Source organism: Salvelinus fontinalis, chromosome 19 (genome assembly GCF_029448725.1).
Source record: "Salvelinus fontinalis isolate EN_2023a chromosome 19, ASM2944872v1, whole genome shotgun sequence".
Classification (NCBI taxonomy): domain Eukaryota; kingdom Metazoa; phylum Chordata; class Actinopteri; order Salmoniformes; family Salmonidae; genus Salvelinus; species Salvelinus fontinalis.
Window position 1 is genome coordinate 45,570,012 of NC_074683.1, and position 20,716 is coordinate 45,590,727.

Genomic DNA, 20,716 nt, shown 5'->3' on the forward strand with positions numbered 1-20,716 from the left:
ATTGTAGTCATTTTCACAACAGGCAGGCAAACAAACAAATGGACACTGTTTGGTGACAGGCCCACTGATTCTTCCTCATAGTCTACATAGCAAACAATGACGACAGAAGCTAAGATGTCATCATAGCTTCAGCAGATATGAGATGTTGACTATGAACTCAGAGCTAACTAGACAGATAGTGCAACATTAGCAGGAAATGGTAGTGCAGTCTATCGTGGATAACAAGTTTCACAGATATCACACACATTTTGTAGACACTCAAATTAACTTTATTAGGGATGTTGTTATATACTGTGTACAGTCTATATTATAGGGGAAAAGTGCACATACTTTAGTACAGATCGTCGAACTGTATGAGTACTATATTATATTCAGTAAGTCATATTCAATGAAAGCACTGTATTAGTGTGTGAACCATTGAGTGTCATTGACAGTAGAACGTTGGATTGGTATAAAAGCAGTACGTTAGAAAAATTGCTTCAATTTCACAACATTGTGGTTAAGATCATGGGTAACACTACTTGACACCTAACGTCATAACTACGTCATAATAACTGACACAACACTGTCATGAACCATATATTTACACCTATTGCATTATTTAATGGCTGGTTATGACACCTACATAAGCTCAAAACCCTAATTTATTCAAATGTTGTTTTTTTCCTGCCAAGTTTGATTTCGTTGGAAAGTTAGTTTCTTAAATTCTTCGTTGAAATTGATTCTAAAGAATCATGTTTTCCCCCCTATCATATAAAAACATGTAGAAAATACACTTTATGACGGTCAAGAAGCACTATGACCATCCTATGTCACTTTACCTGGACAAAAGACAATACACTTTGACACTGTCAAGAAGCATTATGACCATCATAATCATATATGCCAGATAAGGGCATGTGCATGATAGGCCTATGTTAGTCATCAGTCAAAAAGAGGGGGTCTTGTCCTGCTCCTGAAATCTGATCCCAGTCATCAGCAACAGAACATTGTGGTAGCTGCATGTCTGACATCAATGTGTGCACAATTACAATGATAATTTAATAGGGTACATTTCAGAAAATGTTATATAAACATAAAAATACTGTTGATGTAGGTTATGGTGTAATGGTTTTGCGGTAGATTTTATGTAGGGTTCATAACCAGCAATAAAATAACGCAATAGGTCACAAGAGGTCTAAATATGTGTCATGACAGTGTTACGACAGGTTATGTCAGCTGTTATGAATGTTTCATAACAAGTTATGGCACTAGGTGTCAAGTAAAGTGTTAACAGATCATAAATAGAACATTTAAAAAAAGTTAATTGTTACATTTTTCAGGGTACAAGAAAAATAATGTTTGTTTTGTTCTTTTCTCACTTTATAAAGAACACAGGATTCCTTCTCTCTTCAATAAGGCATATACATATACATTCAAAAGCACTTCTACATGGCACTGTAACAATAAACCAGCATTATTGAAAGGCCAGCTACTGTATTATTCTTCCGGTTAACTTAAACATGTACCTTCTGTAAAAGTTGTCTAAATGTTCCCACATACAAAGTGTTAATACATATATCTATATCTGTCAAATTTAGAGAAAACCAAGAGCTGGAAATACAAACATTCATTGCATCTTGTCAGATATGTTTGATTTTCTCCTTTCAGGCGTCCATTCACACTCTGCCTGGCCTAGATCGACTTCCTGTGTGTGAGAGAAAAACAAAGCTTTTACAAAGAACCGGGTCACACACTTCCTGTTTTCAGGCAATTAGAAATCTTAAATTGTTCATATCCTGACTAAGGAATGGTGTGATAGTGTTCTAAAATCATGAAAAACCTTTCAATAGCTCACATAGCAAGTTGGCAAAGTTATGGTTTCTACTGCCCTCCTATGTTTACCCATGAAACCATCAGGAATGGAGTGAAATGCTTCATCTGTTAAAGGCACTGCTCAAAGTCTGAAGGCATCAGTGATCTGTAGTGTTACTGAGAAAAAGAGGTAAGATCCCTCCCATCATTTGTCCCCCAGTTTTAGATGGCTAAAGTGACTGAGTCAATGGGTTCGAGGGGACATACCCACCTAAAGACATTTGTCCTGGTTTAGGTCCACATTGACAACCGGATATCTCTCACGTGTGAGTGTGTTTGTGTGTGAGGGTATGTCCTTGTGCATCTAGAGTCTTGCATCAAACACACACGAGACCAGAGGGGTCAGATGTCATCCCTACAGTACCATCCAGTCACAGCGAGAAAGACGGGTTCTGAGGCTAATGATATGTTTAGGACTCGAGGCCCTTCCACTTCCTGCTATCCCAGCAGCACCCTCTGCAGGCGGTAGGCGGGCACGCTGATCTCATCCTCTGACTCTGCGTCACTCTGGGGGTTGGAGCTGCAGGGTGAGGTGCACTCTGGGGAGCACAGGTAGTGCATGAGGGGCAGCCGGTACTTCCCACAGAAGTCCACAAACTTGATGTGGCGCACGCACGAGTCAAAGTACACACCTGGTGAGAGAGCAGAGAAACAGACAGAATAAGCACACTTAAATAAATTGACTCAATTATACATATTCAATTATATACAGACAAGCAAAAAAAGACAGGGACAGCAATACAGACACACAGTCCAATGAGAAATGAATGTGTAGTAGACGTACCGGCACACTTAGGATTGGGACACTTGCTAGCCAGGTCTAGGTAGTGCAACAGGTGAGATGGCATGTCGCAGGACGAGTATGGAACGTTCCGGCTCTTGATGGTACGACCCGCCAGCTCCAGCAGTGATGGGGGGTCGTAGGTCATCTCCTTGACGAAGCGCACCACTAGGGGGTTGCCGCGGAGACTGAGCTCCTGCAGGCGCACCAGGCTGAGGATCTCCCGGGGCAGGTAGGTCAGCAGGTTGTTATGGAGACTCAGGGAGCGCAGGGAGTGGAGCCTGAGGGGGGAGAGAGAGATTGACAAGGTCATGGTTATCGTTTTGAGTATTATGAACAGAAATCTAGACCGTGGTTAGATTATGGTTAAGTTGTAGTAGTCCACTATGGATGTATTGTAGTAACCAGTTGAGCTGTGGTGCTGGTGGGTTATGACTGTCTTTGCAGTATTATTATTATTTCTATTATTGAGTTGTAGTTGTATTAAGTTTAGTTTTATTAGTATGTAAGGGATACGCAAGGTATACATTGCCTAATGAAATGCTTACTTGCAGTTTCCTGTGGTTATATTATGGGTGTGTTGTGCTTACCTGGTGAGCTGTGGCAGTATGCTCTAGATGGGGTTGAGGCTGTGTTATGGTTGTGTTGTGGATAACTGGTGAGCTGTGGCAGTATGCTCTAGATGGGGTTGAGGCTGTGTTATGGTTGTGTTGTGGATAACTGGTGAGCTGTGGCAGTATGCTCTAGATGGGGTTGAGGCTGTGTTATGGTTGTGTTGTGGTTACCTGGTGAGCTGCGGGGGTACACCTTGTATGCGGTTGTCACACAGGACCAGATAGCTGAGGTAGGGCAGGTTGGCCAGCTCAGGAGGAATAGAGGTGATCAGGTTACCACCCAAATACAGCATCTCAAGACTGACAGAGAGAGAGGTTTAATATGTTTAGCATCATATCGAGTGGTAATTTACATTTACATTTGAGTCATTTAGCAGACGCTCTTATCCAGAGCGACTTACAGTAGAGTACATACATTTTATTACATACTGGGACAAGGATATCCCTACCGGCCAAACCCTCCCTAACACGGACGACGCTATGCCAATTGTGCGTTGCCCCACGGACCTCCCGGTTGCGGCCGGCTGCGACAGAGCCTAGGCGCGAACCCAGAGACTCTGGTGGCGCAGCTAGCACTGCGATGCAGTGCCCTAGACCACTGCGCCACCCGGGAGGCCTAATTAACATTACGGTAACAAGTAAAGCATGCCTGAAGGGGTTTAGGACTTTAAAAACACCATAACATACTGTATACAGGACAGTTCCAAGTGGACACATGACTAGCCATGTTGACACATCAGTACCACAATGGGGTTCCCACATGTTGACATTGATGTTGTATGTGACAGCAATGCATTACCAGAGTGAGCGCAAGGCATCAAAGATTGAGCAGCCGGGTCCATAGAAAAAAGGAGTATAACAGGTGTGTGTAGATGTGACTATGAAGAATGGGCTGGAGCAATGGAACTGCTAAACAAACTGTTTCAAAGAGGAGACACACACTATGCACAAAGAGGTGCTGGAATTTCAATAGATTTTTTGCCTACCTGCCTGTGTGTGTGTGTGTTTGTGTGGGTTCACTCTGACTTTGTTCAAAGGCCACCAGAGGTAGAGAGGCATTGCTAGAGAGTCCCAATTATTTATTTTTCAGACAGAAGTTTAGATCTAGTGAAGACTGGCGTTTAGGTTTGAGGCAATCAAATGCAGTGTAGGCTAAATACACAGTTCTAAGCAGCAGACAATGTGGGGCAGTCATATACACTGTTGGGGTGTGGAACAGAAAACCAGTCAGTATCTGGTGTAACCACCATTTGCCTCATGCAGCACGACACATATCCTTGACCAGGCTGTTGATTGTGGCCCGTGGAATGTTGTCCCACTCCTCTTCAACGGCTGTGCAAAGTTGCTAGATATTCTCAGGAACACGTCGACCCAGAGCTGTACACGTCGACCCAGAGCATCCCAAACATGCTCAATGCGTGACATGTCTGGGGAGTATGGAAGGCCATGGGAGAACTGGGAATTTTTCGGCTTCCAGGAATTGTGTACAGATCATTGCAACACGGGGCCGTGCATTATCATGTTGAAACATGAGGTGATGGCAGCAGATCAATGGTATGAAAATGGGCCTCACGATCTCGTCATGGTATCTCTGTGCATTCAAATTGCCATCGATCAAATAAAATGTATTTATATAGCCCTTCTTACATCAGCTGATATCTCAAGGTGCTGTACAGAAACCCAGCCTAAAACCCCAAACAGCAAGCAATGCAGGTGTAAAAGCACGGTAACGGTAAAATGCAATTGTGTTCGTTGTCTGTAGCTTATGCCTGCCCATACCATAACCCCACCACCACCATGGGGCACTCTGTACAAAACATTGACGTCGGCAAACTGCTCGCCCACACGGCAACCGTCTGCCCGGTACAGTTAAAACCGGGATTCATCTGCGAAGAGCACACTTCTCCAGCATGCTAATGGCCATTGAAGGTGCACATTTTCCCACTGAATTTGGTTACGACACCAAACTGCAGTTAGGTCGAGATCCTGGTGAGGACAAAGAGCATGCAGATGAGCGTCTCGGAAATGGTTTGACAATTTGTGCAGAAATTCTTTGGTTGTGCAAACCCACAGTTTCATCGGCTGTCCGTGGGGCTGGTCTCGGACGTTCCTGCAGGTGAAGAAGCCGAATGTGGAGGTCCTCGGCTGGCGTGGTTACTCGTGATCTTTTATTTCAGATCATGAAACATTGGAACAACACTTTACATGTTGCGTTTATATTTTTGTTCAATTTACAAAACCGATGACTGAGGCAGAGAGAAAAAGATGACTATTGTCCAATGTCCACAAATCGCCAATGGAAATGGAGTACACATACACAAACATTCTGCTCAATCCCAATCCCTCTGAACAGATGAAAAAGTGAAAAGACAGGAACACTGGGGAAATGGAGAGAAAGAGAGAAGAACAGAGGGAGCAGCAGGGACAGAGAGACAGGGAGAGAAAGGGAGATGTAATGGCCTGACACTAAAAGTGAGCAGTCAGCCCATCTGCCCCATGATCTGGTCTGCCTGTGGAACTGATGACACAGCAGCGACTGGGAGAGGTCATTATGTGTCCTTGGGGCATGAGCCCTGAGCCAGCGCCTCTGTCCCCGAGGGTCTAAAGAAGCCATTCAGGGCCATCTCAACAACTCACTCTACAGTTACACCACTAACACACAGAGGTCTAGAGGACTGTAGATCTGAGACAATGTATATGTTCAGCTGCTCTGAAGTTGTCAGTGAGAGGCTCTCTTTACATGTAGTTTGTGTTGGTTAGTATGTTTACAAGATAAGGTTACAGTGAGTGAGTGACTGTAACCCTATCTTTGAATTTTACTCTGGCTTTGCGTTATTGGGACGGTTGAGATAACTTGTGCTAATGTGATTAGCATGACGTAAGTAACAGCAAACTTTCCAGGACATAAACATGTCTTATATGGGCATAATGGTTAAATTATTGTTCATCTAACTGCACTATTGTTGTTAATCCCATATAAAACTAGCTAGCTCATTGTTAACTGTCCAATTTACAGTAGCTATTAGAATGAAAAAATATCATGCTATTGTTTGAGGAGAGTACACAACAACAAAAACATTTAAAAATCACAGCAACTGGTTTGATACATTCACCTCTGAAGGTAAATAATGTACTTACATTCAGTAAACTTGCTCTGATTTGTCCTAGGGGACCCTGCCCTGATTTGTCCTGATTTGTCTGATATTAAAATGTAGCATAGTTTTGTTATATAAAATAAACGTTTATATTCAAATGTAGGAACTGGGTTCTACAGTTTGAACACCCGCAATCTTCCACCTCGCCCGGCCATGTAGATGTGTGAAAGTTAGTGTATAAGCTAATGATCCATCATGCATTATATTCCTGGGAATATACAAAACTTACATTTTGTATTACCATATACTTCTTGTATGTTCTCTATAGTTATGTACTTGAAAATGTATCAATTGACCAATTTGGCACATTTGGGCAGATTTGATACAAAATATTGTCCAGTACTGCAATGCTTCACTGGATCAATCTGAAACTTACTGCTATTACCTAGCGGCCAAAATATAAATTGTGCCTAAACTGCAAAATTACTTTACGGTCTTTCGCTTGCATTTCAAAGATGATGGATGGAACAAAAAAATAAATAGAAAACACATTTTTATTTTACCTGATCTAAATGTGTGATATATAGTTTTGGCCGATACCGATATCAAATATTTTCCTTGCCAAAAAACCCGATACCAATATTGAACATTTGTGCGTTCTTAAGCATTCTAGTACAGTAAAATAGTTAACACACACACATGGACGCAGCGGTCTAAGGCACTACATCTCAGTGCAAGAGGCGTCACTACATTCTCTGGTTTGAATCCAGGCTGTATCACATCCGGCCGTGATTGGGAGTCCCATAGGGCGGCGCACAATTGGCCCAGCATCGTCCGGGTTTGGCCGGGGTTGGTCCGGGTTTGGTCTTAACTGAATTACCTAGTTAACTTCTTCTGGCTGCAAGCCCGAGGCCGGCCACAATATGACAACAGCCACTTCAAGTGAAGGGCGCGAAATTCAAAATATATTTTTTAGAAATATTTAACTTTCACACATTAACAAGTCCAATACAGCAAATTAAAAAGGTAAACATCTTGTGAATCCAGCCAACATGTCCGATTTTTAAAATGTTTTACAGCGAAAACAGCACGTATATTTCTTAGCTCACCACCAAATACAAAAAAGGACAGACATTTCACAGCACAGGTAGCATGCACAAAGCCAACCTAACTAACCAAGAACCAACCAAACTAACCAACAAACAACTTCATCAGATGACAGTCTTATAACATGTTATTCAATAAATCTATGTTTTGTTCGAAAAATGTGCATATTTCAGGTATAAATCATAGTTTACATTGCAGCTACAATCAGAAATTGCACCGAAAGCAGGCAAAATAATTACAGACACCAACGTCAAATACCTAAATACTCATCATAAAACATTTCTGAAAAATACATAGTGTACAGCAAATGAAAGACAAGCATCTTGTGAATCCAGCCAATATTTCCGATTTCTTAAGTGTTTTACAGCGAAAACACAATATAGCGTTATATTAGCTTACCACAATAGCCAGAAACACAAGCCATTCCCCAGTAGCAAAAGTTAGCGATCGTAACAAACCAGCAAAAGATATATAATTTTTGACTAACCTTGATAAGCTTCATCAGATGACAGTCCTATAACATCAGGTTATACATACACTAATGTTTTGTTCGAAAATGTGCATATTTAGAGCGGAAATCAGTGGTTATACATTGTGCTAACGTAGCATCTTTTTCCCACAACGTCCGGATATTTTTCTGACACACATATTCTGACCAAATAACTATTCATAAACATAACTAAAAAATACATGTTGTATAGGAAATGATACACTAGTTCTTAATGCAATCGCCGTGTTAGAATTCTAAAAATAACTTCATTACGATATGCAGTTTACGTTATGGCGAGAGAGTACCCAAAACCTGGCCGCAAACTACTAGTTCACATGTACGACAGATATATGAAATAGCATCATAAAATGGGTCCTACTTTTGATGATCTTTCATCAGAATGTTGTACAAGGGGTCCTTTGTCGGGAATAATTGTTGTTTGGATTTAGAACGGCCTTTTTCCCTCTCGATTTAGCAAGCACACTTGCCAAGTGGCGCGAATCTCTCCATCGTCAACAAACTCAGAGAACGGAACACGGCAAAACTCCCCCAAAATATTCAATAATCTGATTAACCTATATTGAAAAAACATACTTTACTGTCACATGTATCAAATAAAATCAAAGCCGGAGATATTAGTCGTCCATAACGACAGCTTATCACAAGGCAAATCCAGGTCCCTTGACGCGCTCTCCAGAAAACAGGAACCTGGTGACACGTCATACAAAGAGCATTTATTCGAGCCCAGATCAAGTTACACACTCCATTTCTTCTCTCACTGCTTGTCGACATCTAGTGGAAGACGTATGAAGTGCATCTAAACTAATAAATATCAAGGACTTTAATAGGCAGCCCCTAGAAGAGAGCATCGATTTCAGATTTTCCACTTCCTGTCAGGAAGTTTGCTGCAAAAGGAGTTCTGTTTTACTCACAGATATAATTCAAACGGTTTTAGAAACTAGAGAGTGTTTTCTATCCAATAGTAATAATAATATGCATATTGTACGAGCAAGAATTGAGTACGAGGCCGTTTGAAATGGGCACCTTTTATCCGGCTACTCAATACTGCCACTGCACCCAAACAGGTTAAATAAAGGTTACATTTTTTTTTTATAACAGCTCACAGCAAGAACTGGCAAATCTGATGCAGTCCATGAAGAGATGCACTGCAGTACTTAATGCAGCTGGTGGCCACACCAGTTATTTTAGATTTTGATATCCCCTTTGTTCAGGGACACATTATTCCATTTCTGTTAGTCACATGTCTGTGGAACTTTCAGTTTATGTCTCAGTTGTTGAATCTTGTTATGTTCATACAAATATTTACACATGTTAAGTTTGCTGAAAATAAATGCAGTTGACATTGAGAGGACGTTTCTTTTTATGCCGAGTTGATATAGCTAGGTGTCATCATCTAAAATAACCCTAATTTATAAGTTCTTATTTGATTAATGGTGGTCGGAACCATCTATGTGAAGCTAGCCAGAATAAGGATTAGCCACAATAGTGGACTTTGCAGTTAGCCTTCAAAATAAAATGTCATTGACAGTGATGCAAATGAATACAAATAGTATAATTATGCCATAATTGAATAGATCCTGCTAAACGAGGTTGGAATGTTGTTTTATCAAATCAACAAAAGACAATTTGTTAATTTGACAAAAATCTGTTTAAATCACACTGGATGTATTATACCTTAGAATTGCATTGAGGACATAATTGTTTTACTGTACAGCCTTACCTACGGATTGTGGCTCAATGACATGGGGTATCATGCATCATGCATACCACTGCTGGCTTGCTTCTGAAGCTAAGCAGGGTTGGTCCTGGTCAGTCCCTGGATGGGAGACCAGATGCTGCTGGAAGTGGTGTTGGAGGGCCAGTAGGAGGCACTCTTTCCTCTGGTCTAAAAAAAAATATCCCAATGCCCCAGGGCAGTGATTGGGGACACTGCCCTGTGTAGGGTGCCGTCTTTCGGATGGGAAAGACGGGTGTCCTGACTCTCTGAGGTCATTAAAGATCCCATGGCACTTATCGTAAGAGTAGGGGTGTTAACCCCGGTGTCCTGGCTAAATTCCCAATCTGGCCCTCAAACCATCATGGTCACCTAATAATCCCCAGTTTACAATTGGCTCATTCATCCCCCTCCTCTCCCCTGTAACTATTCCCCAGGTCGTTTCTGCAAATGAGAACGTGTTCTCAGTCAACTTACCTGGTAAAATAACGGTAAAAAAAAAGAAAAAAAAAAAAAAAAAAAAAGAAAATCAGTCTACTCAGTGACACTCAGAAAACATTAGCATCGTAGCTCTTATTGTGGGACTCAAACAACTGAATTGAGCCACATTTATCATCAGCCTATGTGTATTGAACACTATTCCCGAGGAAAAACAATACTGTGTGGATGTTTTGGAGTCTGATAACTGAGGAGGACATTGGGGGAAAAATATATTGAGTAGACTATTACCCTATTTCATTGATCCCCAATCCTTGGGTAAAGCTGTACATTGCAATATGAATGTCAACAAACACAATAGGCTGACTGGAGAGGTGATTTCACACAGTCACAGTCCACGATAAGAGCTACAACGCTAATATTTGCGTAAACTCTTCACAGTTGTGTTCTGTGGGTGTCACCGATTAGACAACTTCATTGCTTCACATTCCACTCTTGTTTAACATTATCTAGTCTAAATATGGCATGATTCCACCAATTGTAACCTTCTGCATCACTTTCAAAGAGGTACTTGTATTTTGAAGGCAAACCACAAATTCCACTATTGTGCCAAATCCTTTTTGTGGCTAGCTTCACAACACATAACCCGGTCAAGTCGAGTCTCACTAGCCAGATGAGGGTTAAGTAGCTGGCTAACACTTACTCACAAGGATTCCTAAATCATTGCTAAGAATAGTGAAAAGTACTGCAGTTTCTACTGGTGCTAGCTAAGTACCAAGCTAAAGCTAGCTACCCTAGAAGTTGCGGTCGTACAAATCATGCTTTATTACCAACGCGGTATTGTAAACACATCGTTAGTGGCTGGTGTTTGCAGACTTTTTTGTACAGCTTTGACAGTGCTACTGATAGTAGTGGTGACGCTTGGCTTGCACGTGCAAATTCAGAACACACAACATTATATAATAGAACTGTGTAATTTGACGGTCAAATAGTGTTATTTGACGTGCATCTTTATTGACACGCAAACACCCAAACTGCGTTCCATAGTATGTCGTGAAGCTAATAGCAGTGACGCTATTATTGTAACTCCGGCAGGGCAACATCTGAAGAATAGCGCACTTGGTAACGTTAGTGTGTACCGGTGCTCGAACCAGTTGCGAAAGCCAACATCACCCACGACAGAGAACGGTTGATTGTCAAAGGCAATCATATATATATATATATATATATATATATATATATATATATATATATATATATATATATATATATATATATATATATATATATATATATATATATATATATATATATATATATATATATATATATATATATATATATATATATATATATATATATATATATATATATATATATATATATACACTGCTCAAAAAAATAAAAGGGAACACTTAAACAACACAATGTAACTCCAAGTCAATCACACTTCTGTGAAATCAAACTGTCCACTTAGGAAGCAACACTGATTGAGAATAAATTTCACATGCTGTTGTGCAAATGGAATAGACAAAAGGTGGAAATTATAGGCAATTAGCAAGACACCCACAAAAAAGGAGTGATTCTGCAGGTGGTGACCACAGACCACTTCTCAGTTCCTATGCTTCCTGGCTGATGTTTTGGTCACTTTTGAATGCTCCTACTCTAGTGGTAGCATGAGACAGAGTCTACAACCCACACAAGTGGCTCAGGTAGTGCAGTTCATCCAGGATGGCACATCAATGCGAGCTGTGGCAAAAAGGTTTGCTGTGTCTGTCAGCGTAGTATCCAGAGCATGGAGGCGCTACCAGGAGACAGGCCAGTACATCAGGAGACGTGGAGGAGGCCGTAGGAGGGCAACAACCCAGCAGCAGGACCGCTACCTCCGCCTTTGTGCAAGGAGGTGCACTGCCAGCGCCCTGCAAAATGACCTCCAGCAGGCCACAAATGTGCATGTGTCTGCTCAAACGGTCAGAAACAGACTCCATGAGGGTGGTATGAGGGCCCGACGTCCACAGGTGGGGGTTGTGCTTACAGCCCAACACCGTGCAGGACGTTTGGCATTTGCCAGAGAACACCAAGATTGGCAAATTCGCCACTGGCGCCCTGTGCTCTTCACAGATGAAAGCAGGTTCACACTGAGCACATGAGCACATGTGACAGACGTGACAGAGTCTGGAGACGCCGTGGAGAACGTTCTGCTGCCTGCAACATCCTCCAGCATGACCGGTTTGGCGATGGGTCAGTCATGGTGTGGGGTGGCATTTCTTTGTGGGGCCGCACAGCCCTCCATGTGCTCGCCAGAGGTAGCCTGACTGCCAATAGGTACCGAGATGAGATCCTCAGACCCCTTGTGAGACCATATGCTGACACATGCACATTTGTGGCCTGCTAAACACAGGCAAAATCCTAGAGGATCCCTAGTTATAATAATAATAATCCCTAGTTATTTTGTTGAAGAACAGTGCAGATGCAAAGTTTGGTAACAGAATGAAGGAACAAACACAAACCATAATTCTGTTACCATGCTTTCCTATAAAATGTTTGTGGAAATTGTTAAAAGTAGTCATTGTACATAGTTATATGGTCTGTTCACCTTTGCAATCATTGGTTTTTGTTTGAAATACATTTAAGTGAAAAACCTGAGTCTGTGTCACTTAACTTGGAATTTCCCCAAAGTAATTTCTGAAGAATATTTATTTCATGTGAAAAAAAAAAAAAAAGAATTCACTGTAACATGGCTAAACTAGGATTTTTTTTTTTTAAAGAAACATTGAACATCTAATAGTCAAATCATAGTGTAAACGCAGGTGAGCTGGTTCTACTCTTTTTTGCTGTTTTGTGGTGGAAAACGAGCATAACGTCAACCCTGTTACCCATAGAAATGTTAACAATTATTTAAATATATATAATTAAATGAAGCTTGCATTAAAAATGTCCCCTGCTGTTTCACACAACAAGCTTCCCTGTCACAAGGGGTTTTATGGCTGATTGAAGATTAAAATCATCAACCCTGTTACGATCAACCCTGTTACTTAAACTTCACATATGAGAGAATGTTAAAATGAGGTGAAATCAAAACAAAAAAAATCCTCCCCACCAAGTTACTCACCTCAAATGGCACAGAATGGGTGGAACAACAACTATTAAAGCCAATGTGGGTCTCTTCCTGATGAAGTTAAAAGTATTTACACACTTATCTTTGGTAAGCATATAAATGGGCTACTGTTTAACCTCATGACATGACCCACATCCCAGTTGCACACACTGATCTCTGTGACTTTATGAGTTCTCTCTTTTATGATGTTAACTATATAGTCAGATCAGTGGCGGTCGGTGCCGTTTAAGATGGAGCATGACCTTAAGGTATTTCTATTACAGCATGTTGGATGACTGTCATTCATATTCCATTTCACCCAGCTCAATGTCACATTGAATAGCTTAGGCTACTACACAACACTCACATTTTCCCTGTACCCTTCATGAGGTTGCTACAATTTAGCCTATGAATGAAAGTTTATAATGTAGGTGCACACGTCAAGCAAATTTTTTGTAATCAAGGTGACAGACAGTGATACATTCAATACTGCTTGCACACACTTGCCTGCATCTAGCTGATATAAAAAATATAAATGTATAACCCTTATTTAACTAAGCAAGTCAATTAAGAACAAATTCTTATTGAAAATGACGGCCTACACCGGCCAAACCCGGACGACGCTGGGCCAATTGTGCGCAGCCTAATGGGACTCGCAATCACGGCCTGTTGTGATACAGCCTGGATTCGAACCAGGGTGTCTGTAGTGATGCCTATAGCAGTGCCTTAGACCGCTGCGGCCTTCGGGAGCCTGCATCTAGGGTTTAATCATTAGTGCAGTTGCAAATTAAGAGTTTCTACATACCAATTCATGTATGTTAATCCCCGTTTCATTCCATATGTTTCCGTTTAAGGAAAGTTTTTGAACAGAATCAGCGGAATATACCCCTGATCGCACGTAAACACAGTTTACTTTCATAGCAGCCACATAAAAACAGCATGATCACTTTGCTCGCTGTGTATATATAAATAATTCCTTTTCAACTACAGTTGAAGTCGGAAGTTTACATACACTTAGGTTGGAGTCATTAAAACTCATTTTTCAACCACCACAAATTTATTGTTAACAAACTATAGTTTTGGCAAGTCAGTTAGGACATCTACTTTGTGCATGACAAGTAATTTTCCCAACAATTGTTTACAGACAGATTTCACTTAATCACAATTCCAGTGGGTCAGAGGTTTACATACAGTAAGTGCATTTAAACAGCTTGGAAAATTATGTCATGGCTTTAGAAGCTTCTGTTAGGCTAATTTACATCATTTGAGTCAATTGGAGGTGTACCTGTGGATGTATTTCAAGGCCTACCTTCAAGCTCAGTGCCTCTTTGCTTGACATCATGGGAAAATCAAAAGAAATTAGCCAAGACCCCAGGAAAAAAAAAAATGTAAACAAAAAACAGCAATTTCCAAATGCCTGAAGGTACCACGTTCATCTGTACAAACAATAGTACGCAAGTATAAACACCATGGGACCACACAGCCGTCATACCGCTCAGGAAGGAAATGCGTTCTGTCTCCTAGAGATGAACGTACTTTGGTGCGAAAAGTTCAAATCAATCGAGAACAGCAAAGGACCTTGTGAAGATGCTGGAGGAAAAAGGTATAAAAGTATCTATATCCACAATAAAACGAGTCCTATAATCGACATAACCTGAAAGACCGCTAAGCAAGGAAGAAGCCACTGCTCCAAAACCTCCATAAAAAAGTCAGACTACGGTTTGCAACTGTACATGGGGCCAAAGATTGCACTTTTTGGAGAAATGTCCTCTGGTCTGATGAAACAAAAATAGATATGTTTGGCCATATTGACCATTGTTATGTTTGGAGAAAAAGGGGGAGGCTTGCAAGCCAAAGAACTCCATCCCAACCGTGAAGAAAGGGAGTGGCAGCATCATGTTGTGGGGGTACTTTGCTGCAGGAGGGTCTGGTGCACTTCACAAAATAGATGGCGTCATGAGGATGGAAAATTATGTGGATATATTGAAGCAACATCAAGACATCAGTTAGTAAGTTAAAGCTTGATCGCAAATGGGTCTTCCGAATGGACAATGACCCTAAGCATACTTCCAAAGTGGTGAGTCAAAATGGCTTAAGGACAACAAAGTCAAGGTATTGGAGTGGCCATCACAGAGCCCTGACCTCATCCTATAGAACATTTTTGGACAGAACTGAAAAAGCGTGTGCGAACAAGGAGGCCTACAAACCTGACTGAGTTACACCAGCTCTGTCAGGAGGAATGGGCCAAAATTCACCAAACTTATTGTGGGAAGCTTGTGGAAGGCTACCCGAAACGTTTGACCCAAGTTAAACAATTTAAAAAGGCAATGCTACCAAATACCAATTGCGTGTATGCAAAATTCTGACCCACTGGGAATGTGATGAAAGAAATAAAAGCTGAAATAAATTATTCTCTACTATTATTCTGACATTTCCCATTCCTAAAATAAAGTGGTGATCCTAAACTGACCTAAGACAGGGATCTTTTACTATGATTAAATGTCAGGAATTGTGAAAAACTGAGTTTAAATGTATTTGCCTAAGGTGTATGTAAACTTCCGACTTCAACTGAATCTACACGCTCTCAGTCTCACACCTTTTCCCTTCGCTTGTGGACTTCAGTGCACAACACATCAGCGGTCTGTGACCAGGCGAACCTTCATTTCATGAACACTAACCGCTACACATAGCCTACATCGTTGTCACCTCATAGTCAATATAGCTACTAGAACTAATACGTCAATAAAAACAAAAGCTTACCTTGACTTGGAAGAGTTCCAGTGTTGGATAGCCATAGCCAGCTAGCTAAAATGGCATTATTTTCTGTTTGAGCCAGGTGTTTGAGTAGGCTAAACTAGCTAAGTGGAAAGTAAACTATTGTCTTTCTCTCCCTTTGAGTCACCTACTCACCACATGTTATGCAATGCAGTGCCAGATATCTAGTACTGAAAGCATAAGCTACAGCTTCATTATCTGATCCTTTGATTGGGTGATAGGCTGGTGGACGTCCTCCGGAGGTTGTCATAATTACTGTGTAAGTCTATTGAAGGGGGTGAGAACCATGAGCCTCCTAGGTTGTCTTGAAGTCAATGTACCCAAAGGAGGACAGAAGCTAGCTGTCCTCCGGCTACGCCATGGTGCTACCCTACAGAGTGCTGCTGAGGCTACTGTAGATCTTAATTTCAGAACAGTGCATTTTAATCAATTATTTGGGGACATTTGAATATATTTAGTAGTTTTATCTAAAAAGAATAACTTTGTTTCACTATTTTTGAAATTCACTGAGGAACCTACCCTGAGGAGGATCCTAAACTGTTCCCACTGATATTAACATACCACTGGCACAGTGTAAACATGATATAAGGAGAGAAATAAATAAAAGATCCAAATGACCTTGTTTTTTAGTACCATCGGAACACACTGTCCCTGCACTTTATACAAACTTGGCATCCTTCACATATTGACCACAAGAGGCTTGAATTTCTCTATGTGCTCGTGTGTGTGTGATGACTATGTACAAGTGTGTATGCGTACGTGTGTGTCTTGACCATGTGCAAGTGAGTGTTTGTGTGTGTCATTTATGAATAGTAGTTAGTCATCCCAAAGGTTGTTTACGTGTATACTGCGCAGTGTGTACCCCACCATATGAACCACACATTTCCTGCTCTGAGTGTGGCAATGGCAGTCTGTCATGCCCCTGCCCAAGAACATATAAGATTCCTGGATATCTCACACACCAGTCAGGGTTGCTAAAGGCCTGATTAGCTGGATGTTGTGATAGTATAAAGTTTTAATTTCCTGAAAAACACAGGTTAGGTTTCAATATAAAGTCTGCTTTAGTTTAGGCTCAGGGAGTGAGTATCTGTTAAAATCCATTTAACCATAGTCCTGGCAATCAAATAAGTGCATTGTGTTTGTAAAGGCAAGCTACCATGGTAGTGGGCTACAAGACAGCATAGTATCAATCAAATGTATTTATAAAGCCTATTTTACAATCAGCCGATGTCACAAAGTGCTATACAGAAACCCAGCCTAAAACCCCAAACAGCAAGCAATGCAGACGTAGAAGCACGGTGGCTAGGAAAAACTAACTAGAAAGGCAGGAACCTAGAGAGGAACCAGGCTCTGAGCGGTGGCCAGTCCTCTTCTGGCTGTGCCGGCTGGAGATTAAAACAGTACATGGCCAAGATGTTCAAACGTTCATAGATGACCAGCAGGGTCAAATAATAATAATCACAGTAGTTGTAGTTATATAGCTTGCTCCCTCATATCTGCCTGACAAGTCACTGATGTAAGGGCATCAGTTCATCCTTTACAACCCTAACCCCCAGCAGCATTGGCAGTTGAACTATCCTGTACCCGCTGAACTGAGAAAGGTGCAATTGCGTCCTACAAGTCGGGGCATTCCTGCATCTCTTTATACTTCTATTTATACGTCAATTTAAGCTAGGGCAGGCGGGATTCCAGTACAGTAGGCGTACTCCAGTACAATAGAAGGCATTAACACACAATAACATTGGATGCCAGCCACCGATAAACCCCACAGAAGAAGGGGCAGGTGTGACAATGGTAGCTAGCTAGTCTCACATCGGTAGACAGTGTCCATCCCTGCCTGTCGGGCACTGTTTTCCTGCAGTTCTGTTAACGATGGCGAGGGCAGGTGTTTGGCAGGCGGGAGTTGAGGACACAGTGTGCTAGCTTAGCCAGCTAGTCCGGTACACAGCAGTTTGGAGACGGGGGCGGAAATGTTTGCTAGCTAGCATCCTAACTCGCAAGCTAGCCAACACATGGTGTTTCCCCAGCCTCCCGCCTGCTGTTCTAGCGGGAGGAGGGGGTGACCGGTAGACCAAACTACCACAGTGGATTTGGGCTGATTCCGGCTGAGTCGGGGCACTCGGCCGACGTCATGTGGCCTGAGTCTGGGACGTCTTTGGCGGTATTACTTATGGCTAGGATGCGGGGATTGAGCTCGGGCCGATTCCGGGGTGAGTTATCTGGCCCAAATGTATTGATTGGGGCTCGGGCCGATTGGGGCTACTTTCTGGCAGAAGATTATACTGGCTGCTTTATGGAATTAACATTTCATGATTTATTTTTCCATATTTTCTCATTGTTTGAAATTCTTTAAAGAGTCCTGTGTAGTATTTTGATACTTTGTGCAAGGCGATTTATACAATTTAAAAGCGTTATGGGTGGAGCCTCCCGAGTGGCACAGCGGTCTAAGACACTGCACCGCAGTGCAAACTGCATTGCTACAGAAGCTGATTCAAGACCCATGCTGGGATGTCCTTGTCCCATCTCACTGTAGCGACTCCTGTGGCAGGCCAGGGGCATGCACGCTGACACGTCACCAGGTGTATGGTGTTTCCTCCACAAAAAAACATCTTGTGTCAGATGAGTATAATTTGTATGTATAATAGTAATATTTAAAATTACTAAATTGGGTAATTTTGTATACATTTATTTAGATTTGCATCGGGGTAGACGGAAACGACCTGATGTACTTGGGCCGATTCTGGGCAATCATTCATTTTGATTCCGGGCTGAGTACGACACCGGGCTGATTCAATCAGTTCCGGCCCCCTGGAGGGCCACTTCCGGGCAGATTCCTCATTGCTAGCTGGGGAGTGTCCCTAGCCCCTGCCTGTCGGGCACGGTTTTCTCCGGTACAGGGGAGCGACATAGTGTGCAAGCTAACTAGCAAGCTAGCATGCAGTGTCACTAACAAGCTACTGTAGATAGTTAGCTAGTACATGGTGTCGTCCCAGCCTCCCGCCTGTTGTGCTAGCGGGAGGCGGGGACGACCGGTAGACAGCATCCTTCGCCCCACCCGTCAGGCACTGTTTTTCGGCAATGACGGTGAAGGCAGGTGTTCAGCAAGCGGGAGTGAGGGACACCGTCTACCGGTGTTGCTCCCGCTAGCTAGCAAGGACGACTCCATGAGTCAGGGACATAAAAAAAATCTGATAATATTTTGATTTCCCTTTGACCAACATTCAAAAGTGTCACAAGCATTAAGATGTCATGTTCGAGGGGAGGCGGCGTTCATGCAGGAACCAATGTAATGCGAATGGGGGGGGGGGGGTTCATAAAGGAACCAATGGGATGGGATGGAGGGGACGTTCCAATTGGAATTTCCACATGCTGGAACACCCAGAATTGCAGGCTGCAGTTAAATGCTATTGGCTGAACTCGCTGTTCGCCCAGGAAACTGACTACAGTTGGCCTAAACTGGTCATTGTGACAGGCCGTTTGTTGCAAATTATGTGAACGTTTGTGATGTAATCACTGGTGACTGCAACAAGCTAGTTACTGTGGTTAGCAGCTGGTGAGGCCGCGGGCATAGTTATGTATTCTACATACCTGGTTAAATTCTCAATTTCTGCAGGAATACTTTGGAGTCTGTTTCCCCCCAGGGAAAGTGATTGTAGCCCCTGCAACTTCAGGAACTGCGCTGGAATTTCCTCAAACCTATTGCCACTTAGATTCAACACCTCCAACGGCAAAGACCCGAACTCCTTGGGAAGCGAGAATTCGTCCAGACGGTTGTTCTTGGCTATTAGTGTTCTGAGCTTCGTTAACCAAGTAATGCCTTCACAGATGACCGATAGTCCATTGTTGCTAATGTCAAGAAACTCGAGGTTGGAGAACATGCAAACCGATCCGGGAAGCGAGGGCAGTCGGTTGAAGCTTAGATACAACTGCTTGGTGCCCATCTTTCGCTCCTCGCTGATGTTGACTAAGCTCAAAGTGTTCAAATTTAGACGCGACAAGTCTAAAACACCCTCACCATGTCCGTGTGCGGCTCCTTCATGCAAATCCATTTCGCAGCGTAGGCTACTCTTCAATATTCTGGACAAACTGGTGATTGCACTCTTTGTGGTTCTCCAAATAAAAAGAGGAGTCCAATGCCAATGGCCCGAGTTGCATGTGGGTGTCATAAACAACATTACGGTGAGCAGCAATAGTGAGATTGCCTTCAAAATAAAAGTCCCAATTGAAACTGATTCAAACGGAGGAAAAAAGTGGAATCACGCCACAATTACACTAGATCATGCCAAACAAGGTTGTAATGTTATATAAAGACAAGTGTTAGCTAATTTTACAAAAATCCAAACTGTGGATGTATTAGACCTTATAATTGCACTCTACAGCCAAACCTATGGATTGTGCACCCTTGAAATGGCGTATCAGCCTACTCGGTGAGACCCACAGAACACCACTGTAGAGTTCACACAAATATTAGAGCTTTTATCTGTTCGCATCAGTTTCAATTGAGACCTTTATTTTGAAGGGAAAACGTCGAGTCCACTATTGTTGCTCACGCACTCAAGCTAATGTTGTTCGTGCAAAGTTGCAGTTGACGAAATGCTCTGAGACCAGGTTGCAACACGACACTGTATTTTAAGGAAAGTAATATGGGTCGGTCATTTACATTTGGCAAGATTATTATGTAGAATAGAGAGAGATCACTGTAAATTGCCAGAACCCGGCTGGTACAGACA

General features: G+C 42.1%; 1 protein-coding gene across 3 annotated transcripts; it reads right to left on the bottom strand.

The window, feature by feature from the left end:
• Positions 1-252: 252 nt before the first annotated feature.
• LOC129816822 (leucine-rich repeat-containing protein 58-like) lies at positions 253-20,179 on the bottom strand. Of its 3 annotated transcripts, none has more exons than XR_008753615.1 (5): positions 19,575-20,179; positions 3,421-3,549; positions 2,639-2,916; positions 2,066-2,486; positions 253-1,687 (listed from the first exon to the last, which is right to left on the bottom strand). XR_008753615.1 is itself a non-coding variant. In XM_055871738.1 (4 exons), the coding sequence occupies exons 1-4, from the start codon at positions 20,159-20,161 to the stop codon at positions 2,293-2,295; spliced, it is 1,188 nt and encodes a 395-aa protein (XP_055727713.1). In that variant the 5' UTR covers positions 20,162-20,179; the 3' UTR covers positions 253-2,292. The 3 variants fall into 3 exon arrangements, 1 of the variants encoding a protein (XP_055727713.1); XR_008753614.1 differs by having other exon boundaries at positions 1,838-2,486; XM_055871738.1 differs by having other exon boundaries at positions 253-2,486.
• Positions 20,180-20,716: the final 537 nt, after the last annotated feature.

Excerpts from the sequence above, each read along its gene's own strand:
- LOC129816822 (XM_055871738.1), bottom strand. The coding sequence starts at position 20,161 with ATGTTGTTTATGACACCCACATGCAACTCGGGCCATTGGCATTGGACT. Across the intron at positions 2,917-3,420 it reads GTACCCCCGCAGCTCACCAG|GCTCCACTCCCTGCGCTCCC; the intron begins GTAACCACAACA and ends CTCCCCCCTCAG. Across the intron at positions 2,487-2,638 it reads TCCCAATCCTAAGTGTGCCG|GTGTGTACTTTGACTCGTGC; the intron begins GTACGTCTACTA and ends CTCTCTCACCAG.